We start from the raw sequence: 25565 nt of genomic DNA, 5'->3' as shown, positions 1-25565 counted from the left end.
CCTATGTATAAATCTATAGAACATATTCAAATTCTTTTAAATGGTGCAAATTAAACAAAAAAAATGGTGGGTTTTTTTTTTGCATATTATTCTTTCTCTCTGCAATTGGGTTAAAAATGCTGCATTTATGGGAAAGTATCCATTGACTGCCATGGGAATAGAATCTTTGTAAATAGCAATGCATTGATCATATTGCACATGAAATTTCACAGCTAAGGAAAGACAAGAAACATACTACCCTTCCTAATTTTGGCTTGGGGCAGCATGCAAAATATTCTGATGATTTCTTACAAGGCAAAATTTCTGGCTGAATTCATTCCCACCCCCAGCTGAATATATCATTAAGGAACAAAATTTATTAGCAACTTTAGATGCATCGCTGGACACATAAGCACAAACCCATCCCCAGTGAGATTCCCTTCACTTGAATGGTGTTTAATACAGCGTCTTGAATGTACACTGTTATCCCTCTTGTATTAAATGAAGATATATTATCAGTATTTGTCTTAAGCATTCGGTTTTAACACTCTGCATATATATTCATTAGCACCTGGAACAAGAGCAGGTTTGCACTTTTACAATTGCAGTTATTTATTTTCCAGCAGCGATCTGGGTGCAAGAGCTCTGTGTTCCTTTCCATATGCAATTTCAGTGTCTGTCATTCACATGTAGAAAACTCAGCTCTCTATTTAACACATTGCTGGTGTGAGATAGACATTTACAGGGCCCCTCTGCCCTTGAGCTGTTCCATTAGTGCATGGAAAGCACCTTGCAGCCTGTGACAAGCGCAGCAGATCGGCACTAAATCAAAAATCAGTGCCAGCCAGGGATCTAAGCCACCATGAAGGTCACAGCCATCAACTGCATGCCATCTCAATCCAAACAAAACACATTGGATACAGGGGGATTTTCGCAACTCACAATAGGAGGCAAACATGTCATGTTAGAATAATCCCTGATAGCGGCAAAAGGGGTAAACTGACCCCTTTTTAAAGCACTTTGGAGTATTTAATCAAACTTTGAAGAAGGGTAGTTTGTAATTTTGGGGTAATTTTTATACTGCAGCTGAAGCTCCGACTTTCAGCTACTCCAAGCCACACTTTGAACAAAGGATTTCCATTTTTATAATAATTGAGAGCTAATGTTATTGTTGATGTATAGAACTCCAACTAAAACCACAAGTATAGCAGGGTAGAAAAATAATAATGCACGCATATTCTGTTCTTTATTAAGTAACAAAGCTAAGCATTACAATGATTTTTTTAAAAGGGGGTATGCCTTGATTGTGTTAAGATATGCAGCCTAATCCATAATCCATTTAGGCGAGGTTATTTAGGCATACGTTTATTTACTATTGCATGGCTGTGGTGGAGGTATATGTGCATTGTGGAGGTAGGTACACATTGTTCAAGCACAGGATATTTTGCTTGAAGGCAGGGGATTGAACTACATGACCCCACTGGCTTTCTTTCAGTTGTATGATTTTACACACCTGTCTCCAAATCTGTAAGCCTGGAAACCTTAGATATGTCCTAGGGATTGCTCTGCAGCTCCTTTGTAAAAATGGGTATACACTTCCCCCATGAAACAAGCAGAGCCTGCATTGCCATGCAGCACAGTGAAGCAATTGGCTTCAGTCATGGGGTGGGAGGAAGTGCTGAAGGTGCAGAAAAGTCACCCAGCCCCCAACAGGCCCACAAGTGTCGGTAGGGATGGGGAGAATTTTTGTTCACTTTGCATTTTAATGAGAACCTATTTAATTTGCACCAAATGAAACAACATGCATCCTGAAACGATGCTCTGCTTTGCAATTCACACTTCTCTCCAAAGTCTGCAGTTCCAGGGAAAATTGCTTGCAAAAATGTGTATGTTAGGGAAAACTGCATACCTAAATATCTGTATTCGGAGAATTGTGAAAGAAAATGGGCCTGATGGGCAGCTGGGGCAGCCTTGTGCAGACACAACGTGTGGAATTCAAAAACATTTCTGAGATGGAAATGAGAAACGGAGAGAACCCAAAACTGACATATTTGTCCATTCCTAAGTGTTACCTGCTAGCAGGAGTGACATATTGGGACTCCGCTACGGACAGTAAGATGTCTTGGGCTGGTACTGCAAATACCAGCATAGACCTATAGGTTGTGGACGGCTAGGGTAAAGGAGAGCACTTTGGATCCAGCATCCTCAAAGTGATGGTTGTCTCTGCCTCATCATAATCTCTGACCAAGAGGGCTCTTCTAACTAGAGCTGCAGTGCCACATGTCTGGCTAACCAGGAGGTACACAAAGACATGATTGCATCACCATAATGGTGATGCTCATCTTTAATTGGAGACCTATCAAAGCTCCAGCCTGAGAAAGTTTTAGAAATGTAGTTAAGCATATCTGTTTGGGCTGCTGTTGTAGGTATAAATAGTACCACCTAGGGGTATATTCACAGGATTTCTGAACAATGGGATGCTGCACGTGCTTCTGATGCTGTTCTAATTGAGATAGGTACCATAATCTCAATTGGCAGCTGATAATTGGGGCTTCTCTTAAATAGTTCTGACATTCTGGAGGTGGACTGAGGAACCTGTGGATCGCTTGCTGTTGCCAGATTAAAACTTCCTGGCCACTTGCCAAGCTTGATGGGGCTAAGGAAAGTTGCAGTTCAGTAACATCTAGAATAGGACTGGGGGACCTTTTCTGGTTGGTGGGCCAGGTAAACAACCTCCTCACCCCCGGTGGGCCAAATTTAACAGGTGGGTAGGGGGTCATCCACCTGTTAGTCACAGAACGTCATAGCGACACCAGGTGATGCTGCCCTTCTAACCCCCAGTTGCTTAGAAAGTCTTGCACTGTAAGCTTTGTGCATTCCTCACTTTTCTAACGAAAGCCCTTGGTAGGTAATGTTAGTACAGTAATAAAGCCCCCATTCTGCTGCCACCTCTCCATATACTATTAGCTGCTCAGGGACACTGGGAGCTGCCTTATACTGAATCAGGCCATTGGCGAATCCAGCTCAGTACTGTCTACAGGCAGCAACTCTTCGGAGTTTCAAACAGTGGTCTCCTTCATCTTCATCATCCATGACTGCAGGGGCTGATGGGATAGGTGTGCAGTGCAGGGATGCTTTAAAGCTCTTTGCAGTCTTGCTGCTCCTTTAGAAACATTTTCATTTGTGCAGGATTTTTAAAAGTGCAGGATTCCCACCAGTGGCAGTGGGGAGGAAATAAGCCAGCCTGAGATCATCCGGATCCCAAGTTAGACCTGCTGCCATTGCTCACCAGCATCAGGCCTGATTCTTGCTACACCAGCACCAGGGGGGTGTAGCTCAAAGCAGTTTTACCTGTCTTCTGCCTGACCATTAACATTGCCGTGTCATTCCTAGTCCTGAGATTTTGAGATGGAATAAGCTACACCTGTGGCCCTCCAGTTGTTGTTGGACTCCATCCCCCACCATCCCAGATCATTGGCCATGCTGCTGCAGCTGATGAGAGGGCTGCAACATCTGGAGGGCCACAATTTCCCCATCCTTCCATAGTGCCTGGATAGTGCATAAATGGATCCACTCTGGCCCTGCCTACCCACATCGGGTGCCATGACATGGGTTTGCTCAGAGTTGGCTGTTAGGCGTGTGGTAATATCAATGATCCACAGAATCGCCATAATGATATGACTGGTTGCAATGGCAACAAAGCACAAATTACGATGCTGTAATGGCATGGTGACTGGCTCATGCCCCATTCTGACCAGTAATTTTCTCAAGGAATTACTTAGAGGATAAATCTAATTAAATCCAAGCACACCAGATTAATTAGTTTGTGGGTCTCTGTGTAGTTCAGCTGTTCTGCAAAAGTATAAGCCTGTTGGTTTGTACTCTTGTGTGTTTTACACACAGCTTCAATGTGATGAATGGCTGTCTCTCATATCGGTATATACAAGTGCAATAAAGAGCAACAGCATTAAAATGGAAAAATGGCAGAGGGATGATGTGATAAAGGTGTTCAGGAGAGCAATTTTTTAACCGAAGTTTAAAATGAGATGGGCGAGAGATAAAAATAGAAGCCTTTAATTTCATAGAGATGCATGGTTGTTGGCTTTTGGTAGATATGTTGAGGAAGACTGTATATATTACTCTGCTATTGTATAGTTAATATTCTGAAAGGGTAGGCCTAAATTTGGTGGGAGAGAACAGAGTCCTGTTTAGGAAGATCCCCCTTTAGCAGACGACTCCGACCTATGCAGTCTTCTTGAGCTCTCTGAGCAAAGAAGACTATGACCAACTAGCAAAAATAAAACATGTCTTGTTCTTCTTAGATGCCAGCAGTAAATCTGCCAATAAATTCAACTTTTATATTAATTTGGCTAAATGTCTGCTAGACCTGTTGTTGGAACAAGTGGTGTACTGTACTTGCTTAATAAAAAAATTCCTTCAGTAGCACCTTAAAGACCAACTAAGTTTTTATTTTGGTATGAGCTTTCGTGTGCATGCACACTTCTTCAGATATCTGAAGAAGAAGATATCTGAAGATATCTGAAGAAGTGTGCATGCACACGAAAGCTCATACCAAAATAAAAACTTAGTTGGTCTTTAAGGTGCTACTGAAGGAATTTTTTTATTTTACTTCGACCCAGACCAACATGGCTACCTACCTGTAACCTGTACTTGCTTAGTTACTCCATTTCCTCAACCCTTTTGGGCTCAGGCACACATTGGGAAATCTAAGATACTTGTGGCCGCTGCCAAACACCCATTTCACAGAAGGAAAACGTGATAATGCTAGGAATTCAGAACAATCCAAACACCTACATGTCCACAAATAAAACACAGACAAAAAGAAGAAGCAGGCAACCCCCCCCAAAAGCAACCCCCCCAAACTGGTTTTACAAAAGTTCATCATTTTACTACCGTACATATATACCGGTAAATGGAAGGTGCAATGCAGTGCTGTTTTTCTAGAAAAAGAGGGGAGGGGAGGGTCTGAGATTCCCCACCTCTGCGCTAAGGCTTGACAACATAGTCATAATTCAGTAGGAGAGCACATGAGGAATCAGATTCTGTTTACCCATACCATCAATTGGGGTGTACCAGGGGATGGTAGTACCTCTGGTGGGAAACATTTCATGCTTCTTCTGGTAGTTTGTCCACCTTTGGTCCCCACCCTGCACTCAGCTCTCACCTGTGGCTCCTAGAAGCTGTCAGCATATGACTGCAGCCACACCCTGAGAGATTGAGCGGATGAGACCAATAGTGGATCCAATGCTCAAGAAGGTGGTTCCTGCATGTGCTGTAGAGGGAAATAATGGGCTCATCAACCTGGCACCTGGAACGATAGCCCATCGAAAAGAAGGAAAACTCTGATCCTAAACCACTGCTGCCTTGCAGGATATCTTTTCTTTGGGAGAAGAAAAGGCCACTTAGGAGTCCCTAAGACGCCTGGATGGCGGCTTGTATGGATCCTTTCAACAACTCCTGCAGCCAAGCTGGTGCCAAGCATATAGCTCTGCTTTACTTTGGACCACATCAGCAAGGCTGAGAGGGGGGTCTTGTCAGCTGGGCAGCTCAGGATCCCCATAGACACTCGAGGAGGTCACTTTGGTGCTGCAAACACAGAGGTTTGACTTTACCACTGGAGATGCACTCATAGAATCATAGATTCATAGAGTTGGAAGAGACCACAAGGGCCATCCAGTCCAACCCCCTGCCAAGCAGGAAACACCATCAAAGCATTCTTGACATATGCCTGTCAAGCCTCCGCTTAAAGACCTCCAAAGAAGGAGACTCCACCACACTCCTTGGTAACAAATTCCACTGCCGAACAGCTCTTACTGTCAGGAAGTTCTTCCTAACGTTTAGGTGGAATCTTCTTTCTTGTAGTTTGAATCCATTGCTCCATGTCCACTTCTCTGGAGCAGCAGAAAACAATCTTTCACCCTCCTCCATATGACATCCTTTCATATATTTGAACATGGCTATCATATCACCCCTTAACCTTCTCTCCTCCAGGCTAAACGTACCCAGCTCCCTAAGCCGTTCCTCATAAGGCATCGTTTCCAGGCCTTTGACCATTTTGGTTGCCCTCTTCTGGACACGTTCCAGCTTGTCAGTATCCTTCTTGAACTGTGGTGCCCAGAACTGGACACAGTACTCCAGGTGAGGTCTGACCAGAGCAGAATACAGTGGTACTATTACTTCCCTAGATCTCTTGAGACAGAAGGAGGCCAGCAACAATATTAGTTAAAGTAGCCTTCTCCAACCTGGTGAATGGTGGCTGGGATCTGTAGTCCAGAATATCTAGAGGGCACCAGATTGGGGAAGCCTGCATTAAAGGACCTCTGGTTCCAGGAACCTAGAGTTTCCTCAGCTCCGTCTCCTGGAAATCTAGATGAGAAACCTGTCGCTGTCAATCAGGTCTGACAGTAGCAAGCTAGGTAGGACTATTAGCGTGGGTTTGGTGTAACTTGGCTGCTTATAAACTTGCTTATCCCTCGTGTAAGATCTGCTGCCTGAAAGAAGTCATCCAGGTCACTTTATGAGTTTTGATCGTCTTGAATACCTGCAGAAAACAAATGGGTGCTGCACATATATGTGAAGAATGTGAGCTTTCAATAGGCATCTGGTAGGCCTCCATGAGAAGGAGATGCTGAACTAGATGGGCCTTTTGTTCTGATCCAGCAAGACTCCTATTATGTTCTTATAACAAAAGCTTTAACTGCTGGCTGCATCCGTTTGAAATCAGTGCATCCCTGTTCTGATTGGCCTGTGAAAGGTTCCCCAAAAGTTGGCAAGGTGACAATCTTGGTTGGTGATGAAGAACCAGCTCTACAGATTTGGGAAGGAAGTGGGTGAAGATAGTGTATCTTATAGTACAGTGCCATCTAGTGGTAGGCCTGTATACCACTACAAGGCAAAAGACCAGCGAAATCGCATTGGAAAGAGGAGTAAGAAGTTTGTCAGATTTATCCCTCCCTCCCTTCCTCTCTCCCTCCCACCCACCTACACTCCTCGGTTCTTAGACTGCGATCTGCTTCTGCTGTCAGGATTTTGTCGTTTATCTGTGCTACAGCTTTCATTAAAGTGAAGCACACCTTTGAGCTACATTATTCATTTTAAATTAACTTTATTACCAGCTTCATGGAACCATTAGCAAGGAAAGCACTTGAAAAAGAAAGCAGTGCTCCAAAGGCCTTTCCCCTCCTACTCCCCCTGTCAATTAACAAACTTTTTGTATTCATCAGTCATCAGTCGTCAGCCAGTGAGTCTGTTCTATTTAAATGTGCTGGCTTTTTTTCTTCTTCACTTAATGCATCCCATCTGTTTCTGAAATAAATTGCAATAATCCGTGTTTAATGTTAATCAATGTATTACTAAATATGCAAATTATATTAAAAGACGTGGTTTGGAAAAGCTTTCATTTGTAAATATGGTAGCTCAAAAGAAGAAGCATATCTAAAAGCCATTTAGCTACAGTAGCCTAACTCTAACACTGTGGCGGATTTACAAAGCGGTTCGCAAGTTGATCTTTCTCCCACAAGGGGATATGTAAAACTGTTGCATATCAGATGTTGTTAACATCTGATGGGCTAGTGCTAACAGTGTAAGAGCTTAATTTTCATTGGCATGTCTTTTATATTTAAATTAATCTTATTCCAGCTTTCTGGTTTTTTAAATTTTATTTAAAGAGAACATTTTGGTGCTCATTCTGACATCAGAATATACATGGGGAGATTATGAGTCACTGTGACAGCTACCTTGGGTTAAGTGTTTAAGATATATGTGTGTGTGTCAGAGAGAGACAGAGACAGAGACAAAGACAGAGGTTCTGATCAATCCCCAATGGACACTTCTTATCGACTCCTCCTATATGGATGATCATTCACCCATATAGGTATGCAGGATCAGAGTACTCTTGCGAAAGTGTTCATGCCAGAAAGTGGTGCTTCAAAGATGATTTAGAATAGCATTCCCCTTCTCGATAGTGGCACCCGCCCTGTGGAACGCCCTCCCAGCAGATGTCAAGGCAATAAGCAATTATTTTACTTTTAAAAAACAACTGAAGGCAGCCCTGTTTAGGGAAGTTTTTAATGTTTGATGCTGTATTGTTTTTAATATTTGGTTGGAAGCTGCCCAGAGTGGCTGGGGAAACCCAGCCAGATGGACGGGGTATAAATAATAAATTATTATTATTATTATTACTACTACTACTACTACTACTACTACAATGGTTTCAAATTCTGTTAATAGGCCAAGCACAATATAGCTCACATTTTCAAAGTGTATGTGAACTTGCTACATTTAGTTCTGTGGTTTTAGGCAGAATAAAGGGACTAGATGAGTAATGAGGCAGGCTTTACATCTGTACCTCAAAGGATTTGCTGGTAGAGAGCCGGAGAAACTAGACATGAATTTGAGCTCAAAGCATTAGGGTGAAGAGTTAGAACTATATTGCTTGTGCTACTTAAAAATACATTTGAACTACTCTTTTGCTGTTTGTGGGCATGTGGGAAAGACAGGAATACAGTTTTAAGCAATGATGCACAAGTCCTAGGTCTTTTGTGTTGGACAATCCTAGATCTCATGCCCCTTCCCCCTGCCATTTAAAAACTTGCTTTTTTTCTTAAATGATGGTTTGTGGCTCAGATTGTATTTCTCTGTGGTTGCTGGATACCATGAGCAGCTGAGCAGTTAATGCATAACAACCAACCATTGTGCACATTCACCTGGCCTTATGGAGAATGTGCACATGTGCATAATTCCCTCTTCATGAATAGCTTATTTCCTGGTCAATATACATAATCTGCAACAGGCCTTGGGAAATGTGCATATATTGGCTACATTTTGTACATTCTCCAGTCATTGTGCATAATCTCTAATAGGCCTGGAGTACTCTGATTGCTTGGATGGTGATGATAATGTGAATAGTTGCCACCAGTTGCTACACAGACAGTTCATAGAATGAGGATGAGGAATTTAGATACTGGCATGAGGCTCCTATAACTGGCTGGCACCCATCTGTCTCAGGAGATAATGTAGGAGTACACCTTTGGGGGTGAAGTCAAACTGTTGGGAGAGTTATAGCACCTGCTGTGGCTGTAGAGACTGATACGGGAGAGACATGTTTTGTTGCAGCTGGGGCAGATGAAGGCACCCAGTTGTGCTGCTGCAGATTCACCATGGTGTTTCTTTTCTCTTTGCTTCTCCAAGTGGTCATTCCTTCCCTGGTCCCTGCTACGGTTGAACGACCACATACAGTATCTACGTCATGAAAAGATTCTGGCAGGCTTCATCCATAACAACCATGTTCCATCTGGTTATATCCTCAGCTCACAAGATACTGGATCCACTCCTGATTCACTGAATGCTCAAGGGGTCATTGTTTTGAAATAGGAGTAGATAACATTTTTTTTTTCAGCTGGAGGGCTGTATTCCTTCATGGGCAACCTTCTGGGAGCAACAGATCAATGTTGTGCAGGGCCAGAGGCAAAAAGTAGCAGAGCTTCCAATGTGACTCTTACATGAGTATAGTAGACTTCATTTCAGCCACACAAAAGCCAGAGATTTCTATACACACACCCATCCATCCTGAATCCAGGCAATCAAGAGGCATTATCATAGTTCAAAGACACGTTCAAGTCAGGCAAAAGCACTCAAGGATGAAATGGAGCAGAGTTGTTGAGCAGCATGACCTGGGGATAGGTTTTGTGACCTGTGGAGAGAGATCCATGAGAGCCAGAAAGACAGAGGTTCCCGGAGATTCCCCACCTCTGCTTAAATTTTTTTAAACCTGCCAGTCCTAAGCTGTAGCGGTGATGCCAACTTCGGATAGTGAGCTTTTCTGACTGCGTTGCTGTCATGCCATCTCCGTTTGCCTTATTCGAATAATGGAGGATGAAAGCTCTTCAGGCTTACCTGCTTCTCAAGTACTACTACGGTAACAGCCGCATACCCAGGGTTGTTTGAGAATCTCAAGAAACAAACAAAAAAGGTTGGTGCGGTTTTGAAATCAGTGGTTAAAATCAGTGCAGTTTTTGAAAGTTTCAGTCTGCCATCTTGATTTGGATCCATACATAAGTGAAAAACCTGCTCCTTGATCTCACGAACCACAATGCAAAATTGTGTTACGATATCATAAGAGGCCTCCAAACTGCATAGAGAACAATCAACCTTCGACAATGAATAGCAGAAGAGTTATACAATATATTTTTCATCTGTGACTTCATTAAACATCTTGGGGGGGGTGCTAAACAATAACATAACAGTGCCTTTAGGCTCCTTCTCTCTCCCTGAACTGTTGGCTACAGCAAAGAGAGAGATGGGGCACAAAGGCCTACCTCATTGGCTAGGCAGAACTTGCTGACATTTGGATCCCGCTGTACCATCTCCATTCAAGCTGATTGTCATAAGAACAATTACATAACTTTAAGGATTCAGTGCTTAAGTCTGCCTGTTACCTCTCCACCTCTCTCCTTTTGTGTTATGTTTGTTATACAGTACTGTAACCCTACAGTAGCCTTCGCCAACCTGGTGCCATTATTGAAATGTTTTGGGCTACAACTCACATCAGCCTCAGCTAGTCCTGGTAACGTTTTCTTTCTCCTATTCACACCACAGAATTCAAGCATCTATAACGCTGTGATCACTAAAAGTCAGCATGGGTTTCTGAAAAATAAGTCATGTCTGATCTGATCTGATCTCATTTTTTGACAGAATTACAAGCCTGGTAGATGAAGGGAATGCTGTGGATGTAGCCTATCTTGATTTCAGCAAGGCCTTTGACAAGGTGCCCCATGATATTCTTGTAAAGAAGCTGGTAAAATGCGGGCCAGACAATGCTACCATTCAGTGGATTTGTAACTGGCTGACTGACCGAACCCAAACGGCTCCTCCTCATCCTGGAGAGAAGTGACTAGTGGGGTGCCACAGGGTTCTGTCCTGGGCCCAGTCTTATTCAATATCTTTAACAATGACTTGGATGATGGGCTTGAGGGCATCCTGAGCAAGTTTGCAGATGACACCAAATTGGGAGGGGTGGCTAATACCCCAGAGGCAGGATCACACGTCAAAATGACCTTAACAGATTAGACAACTGGGCCAAAGCAAACAAGATGAATTTTAACAAGGAGAAATGTAAAGTACTACACTTGGGCAAAAAAAATGAAAGACACAAATACAGGATAGGAGACACCTGGCTTGAGAGCAGTACATGTAAAATGGATCTAGGAATCTTGGTAGACCACAAACTTGACATGAGTCAACAGTGTGATGCAGCAGCTAAAAAAGCCAATGCAATTCTCGGCTGCATCAATAGGAGTATAGCATCTAGATCAGTCATCCCCAAACTGCGGCCCTCCAGATGTTTTGGCCTACAACTCCCATGATCCCTAGCTAAGAGAACCAGTGGTCAGGGATTATGGGAATTGTAGTCCAAAACATCTGGGGGGCCGAAGTTTGGGGATGCCTGATCTAGATCAAGGGAAGTAATAGTACCACTGTATTCTGCTCTGGTCAGACCTCACCTGGAGTACTGTGTCCAGTTCTGGGCACCACAGTTCAAGAAGGATACCGACAAGCTAGAATGTGTCCAGAAGAGGGCAACCAAAATGGTCAAAGGCCTGGAAACGATGTCTTATGAGGAACAACTTAGGGAGCTGGGTATGTTTAGCCTGGAGAAGAGAAGATTAAGGGGTGAAATGATAGCCATGTTCAAATATATAAAAGGATGTCATATAGAGGAGGGAGAAAGGTTGTTTTCTGCTGCTCCAGAGAAGTGGACACGGAGCAATAGATTCAAACTACAAGAAAGAAGATTCCACCTAAACATTAGGAAGAACTTCTTGACAGTAAGAGCTGTTTGGCAGTGGAATTTGCTACCATGGAGTGTGGTGGAGTCTCCTTCTTTGGAGGTCTTTAAGCAGAGGCTTGACAGGCGTATGTCAAGAATGCTTTGATGGTGTTTCCTGCTTGGCAGGGGGTTGGACTGGATGGCCCTCGTGGTCTCTTCCAACTCTATGATTCTATGATTCTATAAGGAAACTGATAGACTAGCTTTGGCAGCAAATCTTCAGAGTCTCAGGTGGAGTTCTCCCATGAGCTATCTCTTCTCCCCAAGAACCCATCTTCTCTGAGTGTAGGCAGCATACATTGAACCCAAGGATCTTCTAAGTGAAAACCACCCACTCTGCCATAATTCAGAAAGCAGACTACAAATAGCAGCAAAAAGGGAAAGCGGTTTTGATTTTAAAACAATTGACATGTGTTCCATGACAACATGCCCTCCTCCCCCCGCCCCTTCAGTGTCCAACTGCCCACTGCCTACAAGAATCCTATATAGATTCTGTTATAATGTGGCATCAGTTTAATAGCCATGTGTAATAAAACCTTAGTCATAATTGAATTCACACTTTTCACATAAAGCTGTTGGAATGTAACTAATTTGGCTATAGTTATGATCTTTAAAATCTGAATGGTGCTTTTTACTGAAGAGTTGCTGCAGGACCTCGTTATCCCGTGGACTTTAATATGCTGAGCACAGTTAACGGACATGATTTCATCTCTCATGGATGAGTTCACAGCCATTGCACTCGAGTACCTGGATGTGTACAAACTGGATTCTTTAAAAATAAACAGAAGAGAGTGTGGCTGTGATTCCTTTGTTCAAATCCACCATAGGGATGAGGAAAAATTGGGGGTAAATTGAAGATTGCAACTCCTCCATTATGAAAACAAACACATTAGAAAAACAAGGCTATAATGCCATCTGGGGGTTCATGGAAATATCACACTACTCTGCTTTGGAAATTTCTCGCTTAGAACCCTGATCCGACAGCCTGTCTGACAGCCAAACTAACCTGCTCTGAACTCCATTAATCAAATTGCAGATGAATATGTGAACAGCGTCATATTATTAATCATTGTTTTCCAAATAACATGGTGGGAAAATAAAATGCAACACTCAGGAATAAACAGTGAACCTTTTTATGGTTCATTGTTGACTGTGTGCAGTTGATGCCTACAAGCCATTAGCTAAAAAGCCTGCATCAGAATGAGGCAATGGATAATATATGGTATATTTCTGTCATCACCAAAACAGTCATTAGAAATACTGTAATTATGAATGAAAAGCTATTAGGGATGCTGTGGGAGAGATCAGTTGAATTTTATTCTACACCACGTCTCTTGGCTCCCATTAAGCAATCTACAAGTTCTTCCTTGAATACAAAAATGACAAAAAGAAGGGCTCAATTAAGTCACCAAGTCATATGCCAGCAAAAGCTCCTTTTAGCTCATTTGCATTAAGAGCTCTCCCATCAATAGCAATTTTCTTTAAACACAGGGGATGGAACTGAGGCTTTGCCTGCCAGCCTACCTTCCTTATTCTGCTTTTTTATTTTGCACTAAAGTGGGCCATGGTCCTTTGGGATGTAGGTTGAGAACTGGGCTTGTCAATTTTAATATTTTAAAAATCAGGGCAGAGTGACTCTGAGCATATGATAAATTCCAATACAAATATCTGAAGGGGGTCTGTGGGCAGAAGGTGGACCTGGATGATCTATTGGTAAGTCCCCCAATGATTTGCAAAATCATTTGCCCCACTTGCAAATTATATTCCTGAAATGAATAAATCTTGGGGTAGCCAGGAATGGGATTTTATGTGTAAAATGACTATGAGCTTCTTTCAGTTCTGGTACTCATGAACTCAGAATTACAGTATTTAATTCTAAGTCTCAAACAAAGATGTGCTCTCCCAAGCCCACATTCCCAGTACGCTTCCACTCCTGTCTCAGCAACATCTACATTGGCTTGGTCATGTTCACAGAGTGGAAGATGGCAGGATCCCCAAGGACATGCTGTACACAGGCACCCGGCCCATTGACAGACCATCTCTACATTTCAAAGATGTCTGCAAATGTGACATGAAGGCTGACAATATTAACCCTGCTGTGTGAGAATCCCTTGCAGACAACTGCAGCAGATGGAGACAATCAGGTCATTTATTCACAGCAGCGACCAGAGGAGAAATGACTGCTGGGAGGAGCACAAAAACAAGAAACGGCTTGGTACACCTGCACCAGCAAATGATCTGGATGCCTTCATCTGCCCTACGGTACCTGCAACAAAACATGTCTCTCCTGTATCAATCTCTACAGTCACAGCAGGACCATTTACTATCCAAGGGTTTGACATCACCCCCAAAGGCACACTCTTCCATTGACTCCCAAGATGGACAGATGCCAAAACATCAGTATTTCTTTTACACCAGGCTCTGGTTGGTGGATCTTGAAATTCTAATAACCCAACCAAGTAGATCTTGCAAGTCTTCCCTCTCTAGATCACATAGGAAAATAGGAAACTGCCTTATACTGAGCCTGGCCACACACACACCCCCAATATGCACTGACCCCCCAATATGCACTGACTAGCAGTGAACGGTTTCAAGAGAATTTACCTGTACATTGGCTGACACAGAGTAGAAGGGGCTTTTGTCCCATACAGCCCTCCAGGTGTTGGGATACAGGGCTTCCCCCAAATCTGTTTTTCATGGTGTGTTTTTTTAGACCATTAAAATTATCCGTGGTGGGACTGGGCAAAAATTATCAAGCAGGGATTTAGTCCCAGTTTTGGACCAAAATCTGTAACAGCCAGGTGTGTACAAAAGTAGTCTCAAAGAGCAAACTGTGACACCCTTCCTGATTATTTTTTAATCCTCCTGAGATGTATTAATGAAGGAAAAATTATAAATTGTAAAATATGTTAACACAAAACTATGTAAAGGGTGGGGGGGGGGTGAACAGAAAACCAATAAAAAAGATATATTTTTTAAAAAAGAGATGGTAATACCATGTAGTATCCATTGTTTATGGCTCTCCATACAAAGGTATACGAAGAAGTGTGCATGCACACGAAAGCTTATACCTAAAACTACTCAGTTGGTCTCTAAGGTGCTACATTATAATTTTTAAATTATTTTGGAAGGATTCTTTTAAAGACTTTCTTAGATCATATAACTTTTTTGAAGACTTGATTCTTTTAAGGGAGTTTTTAGGTTTTTAGGAAGAGTCTTTTTAACTATCCCTTTTGTTGTGACGTGGGGTTTGTGATTTCAGCTCTCTTGACAAAACATGCTGGAGACAGTTCTCTAGTAACAGCTCTTTATTAAAGTGAACAAGACTGAAGACTGAGGAGAGGAAAGCTACATTTATAGGGACAGGGGACTAGCTAGGAAGGGATACATTTTGGAGGGAACAATATCAAGCAATCACAGTGCTGCCTTTTGGAGGAAACCAATAAGACAGAGGATCCAAATACAGCAGCTTAAATGAACCAATAGTAGCTGTACCCTCTGGAACCAAAAGGCAGTTACTTTATCCTAATGCAAATACAGACAATAATAATACAGATATAAAATCCTTTGACTCAATACACAACACCCCTCCCCCCCTAGTGAGCACAGCAGACGTAATCCCTCAGGTACTGTGGGGTCCTACAACTTCTACCTGATCTCCTGACAACAGGTGTTGCAGGTTCTGGATTGGGTGTTACCTGTGGTGGAGGGGCTGCTATAGGGGTTTCATCAGGAACAGATGGAGTCCCAGACATCTCAGGGTCCCCGACCTGTACCTCGTCATCATGAGGACTAGCAGACCCTGGTTCATTTGCTGAAGCCCCTGGTGACTGTACCTCTGGACCATTTTCACTCTGGTCTTGCAGCTGTGCGTCATTAGCCAGGGATGAATTATCTGACTCCTCCCTGCTGAGCGCCCGGCGCCTCAGCTGATCTATATGTCTCTTCCAAACTTGCCCATTTTCCAAGGTCACATAATAGGACACAGGTCCACTAGCCCGGGTGATCACACCGGCCACCCACCGCGGACCTCGTGAATAGTTCCTCACCCAGACCAGATCTTCAGGGGCGAGATACCTTGTTGTGTCAGTCTCAGCCTGGGGGGTTGCTCTTGAATTACGGTTTGGCATTTTATCTGGGTGGACATAATCCAGCACCGTTACCAGTCTTCTACCTAAGAGCAGCTCGGCTGGCGACTTGCCCGTCGCAGTACACGGCGTCGCATGCTGCAAAAATAACATTCGCGCAATGCGAGCCGACCAGTTACCCTCCATTAAGCGCGCAATGGATTCTTTGGCTGTTCTTACCATGCGCTCAGCCTGCCCATTGGAGGATGGGTGAAAGGGCGCGGATGTGACCCCTCTTATAAAGTTATCAGCCAAGAATGCCCTGAATTCTTGGGATACAAAAGCTGCCCCATTATCTGATACAATGGTCTCAGGTAACCCGTGGGTAGCAAACAGCTGCCTCAACACCTTGATTACGGCAGCTGATGCCATGCTAGGGACCATCGCCACTTCTAACCATTTGGAATATGCATCAACGATAACCAAAAAGACCTTCCCTTGGAATGGCCCAGCAAAATCTATGTGCAGCCGGCTCCAGGGAGTCCTGGACTGCTCCCACCAGTGGACTGGTGCTCTGGCCACTTCTGGCCGCACCTCTTGGCATGCCTTGCATGTTCGTACCCATTGTTCTATGTTCTGGTCCATTCCAGGCCACCACACATAACATCGGGCTAGCGACTTCATCCTGACCATTCCCGGGTGTCCCATGTGAAGCGTCTCAAGAACCCTGTTTCTCAGTGGTGCTGGGATTATCACCCTATCTCCCCATAGGAGACAACCCTTATGCATGGACAATTCGTGCTGCCTTGTCGCATAAGGCCTGAATTTTTCTTCATGCGGACCACCTGGCCACCCCCTCCCCACCCAAGTGAGCACACGGGAGAGAACAGCATCTTTCCTAGTTTTCTCAGCTATATCCGTAGCTGTTACAGGAGCCCCCGGAAGTGTTTCTAGCATCATAATGTGCTCCGCCGGAGCAGGATCCTCATTGCTCCCGCCAGGAAGGGGCAATCGACTCAGCGCATCAGCATGGCACAACTGTTTTCCCGGCACATGGGTCAAGGTGTACTGGAACCCATTCAGGAATATTGACCAACGCAACATTCTGGGGGAGAGAATTTGTGGCGTTTGTTTGTTTGGGTTGAACAACCCTAACAGTGGTTTGTGGTCCGTTTCAATGGAGAAATGGCGACCGTACAAATAATCATAGAACCTTTTGATTCCGGACACAATAGCCAGTGCCTCTTTATCAATTTGAGCATAGTTGCGCTCTGTGGGCGACAACGTACGGGAATAGAAAGAGATGGGCTTTTCCGACCCATCCGGTTCCCTATGACTCAGCACAGCCCCCAGACCGTATTGAGAGGCATCACATGCCAGGACCAGCGGCTTTGACTCATCATAATGAGCAAGGACGCTCCTGCTACTCAGCATTCCTCGCAAGGAGTCAAAAGCCTTCTGCTGCTCCCGCCCCCATCGCCACACATTCTTTTTCTGCAATAGTCTATGTAATGGTTCAGCTACCGAAGCTTTCTGGGGTAAGAACGAATGATAAAAGTTAATAAGTCCCAGGAATGACTGCAACTCCGTCTTGTTCTGTGGTCGTGGTGCCTCGATGATGGCCTTAATCTTAGCATCTGTGGGGTGGATGCCTGATGCATCAATTTTAAACCCCAAGAAATCCACAGTTGGCACCCCAAAACTGCATTTTTCTTTTTTCAGTTGCAACCCCACCTCCTTGAACTTGAGCAACACTGCACGGACACGCGCAACCAGTTCCTGTGGGTCTTTTCCAGCAATCAAAACATCATCAAAAAATGGCAAGACCCCCGGCAGACCTCTTAACAGGCGTTCCATGAGCCCTTGAAAAATCCCTGGGGCCACACAAACTCCGAACTGTAATCTGTTAACTCTGAACGCCCCTTTATGTGTGACAATAGTCTGTGCTTCCGCTGATTGTGGGGTTACTGGCAGCTGTTGGTAAGCTTGTGCCAGGTCAATTTTGGCGAACACCTTGCCCCCAGCCAGTTTAGCCAACAGATGTGATACGACTGGAATGGGGTATGAGTTTCCCCTGAGTGCCTTATTGATAGTACATTTGTAATCTGCACATATCCTGACTTCCCCATTTGCTTTAAGGGGTGTGACGATTGGAGTCTCCCACTTAGCAGAGTCCACGGGTGAGAGAACTCCCTGCTTGACCAATTTATCCAGCTCTGCCTCGATCTTGGGTTGCAGTGCAAATGGCACTCGCCTTGGTTTGAGTCGGATTGGAGCCACCCCGGGGTCCAACTCGAAGTCAACTGGGGGCCCTTTATAACAACCCAGTTTTCCATTAAAGAGACCAGCAAATTCCTTGCATAATACCTCACTCATCTCAGGGCAGGTTTGGATTGAATTAAGCCCTGAGATACTCAGTCCCAGGGCAGGGAACCAGTCAGTGCCCAGGAGACTGGGGCGACTGCCCTTCGCAATCACCAGTTTGAGTACAGCCTGTTTGTCCCGGAACTGTACTCTCATGGCACACATTCCCATAACATGGATGCGGCCTGCTGAGTACGACTGCAAGGTTGCCGGAAAGGGCTCCAGAGGGGGCAACTTACCCCTGGGGAAGAATGTCTTCGCGGTCTGGTCCGACACGATGGTGAATGCGGATCCGGAGTCCACCTCCATGTCGCACTGCTGACCCTCAATCTTCACCTTGACGTGTGCCTTGCCTTGCGCTGGAAACTGCACGGCCCTCCCGTTGATCTCCGTTACGTAGTGGCAGTCCTTTAGAAAACGAGTTGCTGTGGGCGGTCTGCGATGCTCCAGTCTAGGTGCTCCTGTCGCTCCCGACGCCGCCGATCTACAGACCCTGGCGATGTGACCCGTCTTTCCGCACGTCCGGCAGATAGCATCCCTGAAACGACAACTCTTCCTTTCATGGTTTCCGCCACAACCTGGGCAACTGCCTCGGTGATCTCTGTGCACTGTGCAGGCCTGACGCACCGACTCGACCCCACGGACTGGGCTCTGGCTCGGAGTAGCCTCTAGCTCGTCCATGGCATGCGCAACTTCTATCTGTGGCTTAGTGGCCTTGCGACTGGCATCAAGCTCCTCTCTTTCATAATTCTCCGTGGCGGTGGCCTCTTTCAAGGCTGAAGCAAGGGTAACCTCTTCTTTAGCCACGATGCGTCTTCTGGCTTTCTTGCTGCTCAGACCACCAATAAACCGATCCAGGAGAGTCTCTTCCAGATTTTGGAAGCCGCAGTGCTGAGCGAGCTTCCGGAGTTCAGCCAGAAATGTGGATACAGACTCCCCAGCATGCTGCTGCCTCTTATGGAACTCCATCCGCCGGGCCATCTTGGTCTCAGTAGGCGCCAAGTGGCTTGTTAGGCAGGCAAGAATATCTTTGAGAGATGTCTCACTCAGCTTCGCTGGAGCAAGTAATGCCTTGGCCAGCTTGAAGGTCTCGGGCCCACAGTAGCTCAGGAATGTGGCCCTTCTTTTGCTGGCATCGGTGATCCCTTGAGCCACTGCAAAGAACTCGAAGCGTTCGACGTAGTCTTCCCAGGTGTGGGGCTCTGATGGCTGGAAGGGCTCCAATACCCTTGGACTCTCCATTGTCCTAGCGGGCAGGGTCGTCTTCTCAGCTGGCCAGTGAGTCTTGTTCTCAGCTGCAATCCGGACTCTGAGGCAGGGTTGTGTTTAACCGCTCCTCAGCATTCCGGATCCCACCTTCGTCGCCAGTTGTTGTGACGTGGGGTTTGTGATTTCAGCTCTCTTGACAAAACATGCTGGAGACAGTTCTCTAGTAACAGCTCTTTATTAAAGTGAACAAGACTGAAGACTGAGGAGAGGAAAGCTACATTTATAGGGACAGGGGACTAGCTAGGAAGGGATACATTTTGGAGGGAACAATATCAAGCAATCACAGTGCTGCCTTTTGGAGGAAACCAATAAGACAGAGGATCCAAATACAGCAGCTTAAATGAACCAATAGTAGCTGTACCCTCTGGAACCAAAAGGCAGTTACTTTATCCTAATGCAAATACAGACAATAATAATACAGATATAAAATCCTTTGACTCAATACACAACACCTTTAAAGAATTGTTTTAATTTAAATAAAAAATAAAAAATCCTTCCAGTAGCACCTTAGAGACCAACTAAGTTTGTCATAGGTATGAGCTTTCGTGTGCATGCACACTTCTTCAGATACCTGCGACAAACTTAGTTGGTCTCTAAGGTGCTACTGGAAGGATTTTTTATTTTTATTTTGACTGCGTCAGACCAACACGGCTACCTACCTGAAACCTGCTTTAATTTATTTTGACTATGGCAGACCAACACGGCTACCTACTATTTGCTATGGAGAAGTCTGTTTGGACTTATTTCAGTATTCAGTACATGCACAGCCCTATAGTTTCCTGCTAAAATCTGGTAAATTTTCATACCACCCATGTTCTGCACTGGTTGGTTGGGTTTTTTTGTCCCACTTTTGTTGCGCTATAGCTCAGGTGTGCCCCTCCAGATAGCAAACTCTGGGAGCAGCGCAGAACTAATAAAGCGGAACGAGGTGTGGACAGTCCAATATCCCCCCCCCCGCTCATGTATTACTATTCCACCAATGACATCTTGCAGAAGACTCCCGCAAAAAAACCCAGCACTCTGGAGAGGACTGCTCCACGTGAGGGCATAAACCATTCTGCTATAAACATACAGTACAGCATACACAAATAAACCGAAATTTATTACAGCTGTATGGCACCAACGTAAGGCTGGCCGCTGAACCCGGGACTCCCACCTATTAAACGAGTCTTTTACAGCCTTTAACAGCTGTATGTCAGGCAGAAAGCCAACACAAGCTTCTCCGGGCACCGACGATCTTCGTGAGCGTGTTTAAAAGCATGCGCGCCGCAGGGGGGGGGGGATCGATGATTCGGTACTCGCACCCATTCGCCTAGCTCGCGAGCGCGCGGCAGTCAATCCTAAAGGCGGAAAGCGGCGGAAGACGCGTCCCTGCTTCGTTTTGAAGATTCGGGGATCGATTAAGTCGCCGACGCTTTGCCTTAGATTAAGCTCGCGCTAGCGAGTCCCTTTTCGAAGAAAAACAGCCCCGCGTCCTATTCGGCCGGCGGCGCGCGCAGTCCAACGGCGGCTACGTCGTGCGGGGCAGGGCGGACGGAAGCGAGGGACGAGTCCGCAGCAAGAGCGTCAGCTGACTGACTCGATCCGCGCGCGCCGGGGCGAGGGCTGCGGCTCCAACCCGAGGCAAGGAGGGCGCGTCGGCGAGGGCCGCCCGGACCCCACCTCTCGCGATGCTGCGGTGGCTCATAGGAGGGGGACGCGAGCCGCAGGGATTGGCCGAGGTAAAAGGAGTGTTTGGTGTGGGCGTTTGTGAGGGACGCTCGAGTCTCATTGCGGAGCCCTGGGCGCCGCGAAGGCAGCAACCAGCTCTGCTCAATGTAATCCTGGGTGGAGAAAGGGCCGCTTCCTCAAATGACGAATTCAAAACACGAAGGCTTGATATACTGCGTGGGCTCTTGTTGCAGTGATGATAATAATAATAATTATTTTGGTGATGGCTATATTATTAGTGTGCATAGATTAAGGCCAGTCTTGATGGGTTCAGATTACCAACAGTATATCAGAATTTATGCTATTATAAAAGAATTGCTTCCAGTATTGCCTCCCACAGTGGCCAGTCAGAGATGCCTGTGATGTTCACAAGTAGCACACATGGTAAATATAGTCATTTAGTGTTTGCTCTCTGGCAATCAGGCATACTGTCTCTAGACGTGGGATTTTCCTTTTAGCTATGATAGATAAGTCATTTGTAGAGTAATTCTCCATGAAGTGAAGCCTGATCCTTAAAAGAATCCATCTGTGCTCATTTGCATCACAACATTCTGAGGTAATGTTCCTTAACTAAAGTCAGCCTTGTAAAATGAAATCAAAGCATTTACTAGCTGCCTCCACCCCACCCCAATGTATTAGTCTGCTGAGGACTAGCAGAGGAGGGATTTTGCTGGCAGCCCGTTTGGTTTCTATACTGATCAGAGGAGGGATGGAGCACTTCATTCCTTTCTTACTGCGCAGAATTCTAGGTACTCATCCGCATAAAGGTACAGGGACCCCTGACCATTAGGTCCAGTTGTGACCGACTCTGGGGTTGCGGCGCTCATCTTGCGTTATTGGCTGAGGGACCTGGCGTACAGCTTCCGGGTTATGTGGCCAGCATGACTAAGCCGCTTCTGGTGAACTAGAGCAGCACACGAAACGCCGTTTACCTTCCCGCTGTAGCGGTACCTATTTATCTACTTGCACTTTGACGTGCTTTCAAACTGCTAGGTTGGCAGGAGCTGGGACCAAGTAATGGGAGCTCACTCCGTTGCAGGGATTCGAACCACAATGCCCTAGGCTTTGTGGTTTAACCCACAGCGTCACCCACGTCCATCCGCATACAGTGCCTTATTGCTTATGACTGGTGTTTAAATACAAGATTGAGTTAAGTATGTGTTCCGTTGGGGGCACTTGGTTTTGTTTAGAACCTATCACTAATCAAATGAATTGATGGCCTGAGCTCTATTGGAAAAAATACAGAAAGTAAAGACATATTTATATATTGATACCATTTCTAATAAATATTTATGTATTTCTGAAGAAATTATGTTATGTTCATTCTTTGTCCTTCGCCAACTAAAAACCACTGATTTGTTAGACTTTTCTTCCCAAAGAAGATGCTTCTCATCCCTTGATCATTTTAGTTATCATGTTCTATAATTTATCTAATTGTGATAACCTTTCTGAGATTGAGCAACCAGAACTGCATTCCAAATGTGGGTATATAGGTATTGTAGAGTTGGATGGGACCCCCAAGGGTCATCTAGTCCAACCCCCTGCAATGTACGAATCTCAGTTAAAGCGTCCATGACAGATGGCCATCCAACCTCTGTTTAAAACCTCAATGGAATCATTATATTTATATATAATTATTGCATTCATATGTAATGGCAAACCATGGCTTGGCATCATGAGCATAACGTGTGAGAGAAGATCAGAAACTCTTGATTTCAGTTTGCAGCAAACCATAGTTTGCAGTTATGTCTAAACCTGGCAAACACGGATCTCAAAGCCAGGTTTGAGTTATTTACAGCTTTCTGGGTTTGGCCAAAATGACAACTGATTTGCTACAGAGCAAGGGTAAAGGGTCAGTGAAAGTCTGATGCTGCTTGTGATTATAATGTCAAACCACGGTATCAAGATATTGGCTGCATTTGGATTGGTATTAAGTTATTGAGCTGGTTTGCATGTAAAGCGGAGCCAAACTTAGTGTGAACAGATGTGCTCATGGAGAGGAGACTGACTGTTTTGCTCCTTTTCCATACTTGCTGCTGCAACACTGCTGTGAGCAAATACATGGTTTGGTTTAGTGTGTTGTCTGAATTCAGGCTTGTGGTTTATCACAACAGTTGTGATCTCTCAGAACCATCATGCTCATGCATTCATGCTAAGCTATGGTTTGGCTGGCATTATGTGAAAACCAGTTCAATGGCTACGTTTGGGTGATCAGATATATGAAAATTGAACAAGTTTCATGTGCCTGCATTCAGCTACTTTGTATGGTAAGTGAACAGAACTATTAAGTTTGCTGAGTCCCCCCTACCAGTTCCCCTTTTACCTCATCCAGCAGTAACACGTGGCATATTGGTTCCTTCCTCCAGGATAAAATGCTGGAGGGATAGCTGCTTTATAGTTAGCACCATAGTTAGAATTTTAAAGCTATCACACTGTGGAGGATTATTGAGGAATAAATCATCTTGCAAAAAAGAAAACAAGTAACAAGAAACTTCTGTTGATTAGAGGGAGTGATTAAGATAACAAATTTGGTGATTTACATTTATTTTTCTGACTTTGCGGATTTCTAGAAATCTGTACAGACCATTGGCGAAGAACAAACACAAAATCCCTACACTGAACTGCTTGTGCTGAAAGGTCATCATGATATAGTGCGGTTTCTAGTGCCAATAGATGATTACAGGTAATACATTACTTTCATAACCTCATTTTGCACCATAGGGATGATTTCGATGAAAGTCTTAAAAATTTAATCTGCTGTTTCTTTTCCCCAGAACTAAAGAATATATGACAGGTAGCTTAGATCTAAAGTGTACATTGGGAAGGGAAATCTTTGCTAACCTTTTAGGTGAAATCTAATTAAAATATGCCCCCCACTGATTTTGACTTAAATAGAATTCTTTGCCAAAGTATTGGCCGTTTAAATACCAAAGCTTAATGTGAGCCATTTATTACATCCGAAGAAGTGTGCATGCACACGAAAGCTCATACCAATGACAAACTTAGTTGGTCTCTAAGGTGCTACTGGAAGAAATTTTTTTATTTTGTTTTCCCATTTATTACAGAAATTACATTACATATTTTCTCTCGGTGCAGTACTGAGCCCGTTTTTAGGTGCTCAATCATCAGTGATCTTCCTACCTTTGGCTGCAACTTCTTTATACTTCATATGATACAGTAATGTCAGAAAAAAATATCCCATAACCGCCACAAACATTCTTGGAGTTTGGTGCTTTTTAGTGCATTCCCTTTAATATAAAGTTTTACACTGAGAAAACTATCTTCATTATTATTATTTTTATTAATATACTGCTTGTATGCCAAAACGACTACTAAGTAGTTACATCTTTGCATTCAGATGTAAAGCTACACGCACAAGCAAACATGAGAAGAGCTGAGCGTTAGGCTTGTGCATTTTTCTCTCCCTTTCCCACTTCCTTCTCCTTGCACTTCATGGCTTCTCAGCTGACTTCCTGTTGTCACCAAGGCAGCTTGAAATATATCTAAAAATATGGGGGAAATGCAAAGCTGGTTGAAAATACTGGGTGTTTTATAGTCGGATTACCAAAATGCTGTGTATGTACTAGGGGAAAATAATGCATTTATCTACATATAAGCAGTAAAATAATGCTTATTCTTTGACTAGTTTAATTTGGTAGGTATTCCAACTTTTTAAATCTTTTGCATGCATATAGTCATTAAGAGCATTGTTTTAACCAGGCACCACCACCTTGTTTGATTCTTTCCAATAGCATTAGCATTGTTACTTGGTTTCTGAAATGGTTTTATTTAGTTTTCATAGTTTTTTCATTGCATTTTTGTCGACTGTTGTAAGCCAGGTTTCACGCTTCAGCTCTTTAGATAATATCATCTTATTGAGAATTTTGCCGAAGGATTTTCTTGTTTTCTCGGTGGCTCAGCTAAAACCAGTGAGTGGAAAATTTTCTCAGATTGGTTTCTGAAGATACTAAATAAATCCTGTATCAACCTAACCGACAGCTGCTTTTCACTTCTTTTCTTTTGTGTTTTTGAACATGAAGAGAGGGTCATATTGATTGCAAGATCACTAAAGAAGGCTAAGCCTCAGCAAGAGTCTTCCAAAAAATGGAATGAGATAAAATTGCAAGTAATACTCTAGCATTTGACACATTAAACTAGACTGAATTCATAACACACTTTAAGAATAGCTTTTTCTGTTGCTCGTTTGACCATTTCTTGCTCCTCCAGGAAGCAGACAAGGTTATAGAGGATGGTGATCATGACTGGAAAAGAATCAGGTGACCCATGAAACACCAGCTTGGTGAAAAGAATCCATTTGTTGGATTGGT

At 44.2% G+C, this 25565-nt stretch overlaps 1 protein-coding gene across 1 annotated transcript in view; it reads left to right on the top strand.

Moving 5' to 3' along the window:
* The first annotated feature begins 20865 nt into the window (after positions 1–20865).
* WDR41 (WD repeat domain 41) overlaps positions 20866–25565 on the top strand; it is a 31674-nt gene continuing 26974 nt past the window's right edge. Inside the window, exons 1-2 of the mRNA XM_035099865.2 lie at positions 20866–21248; positions 23808–23920. Of these exons, the coding sequence (XP_034955756.1) occupies positions 21198–21248; positions 23808–23920 (164 nt within the window). The 5' untranslated portion in view covers positions 20866–21197. The remainder of the gene's footprint in view (positions 21249–23807; positions 23921–25565) is intronic.

The sequence above is a fragment of the Zootoca vivipara genome, chromosome 11 (genome assembly GCF_963506605.1).
Source record: "Zootoca vivipara chromosome 11, rZooViv1.1, whole genome shotgun sequence".
NCBI lineage: Eukaryota > Metazoa > Chordata > Lepidosauria > Squamata > Lacertidae > Zootoca > Zootoca vivipara.
Note: the sequence above shows the minus strand (reverse complement) of the source record. Positions and strands in the feature narration are given on the sequence as shown.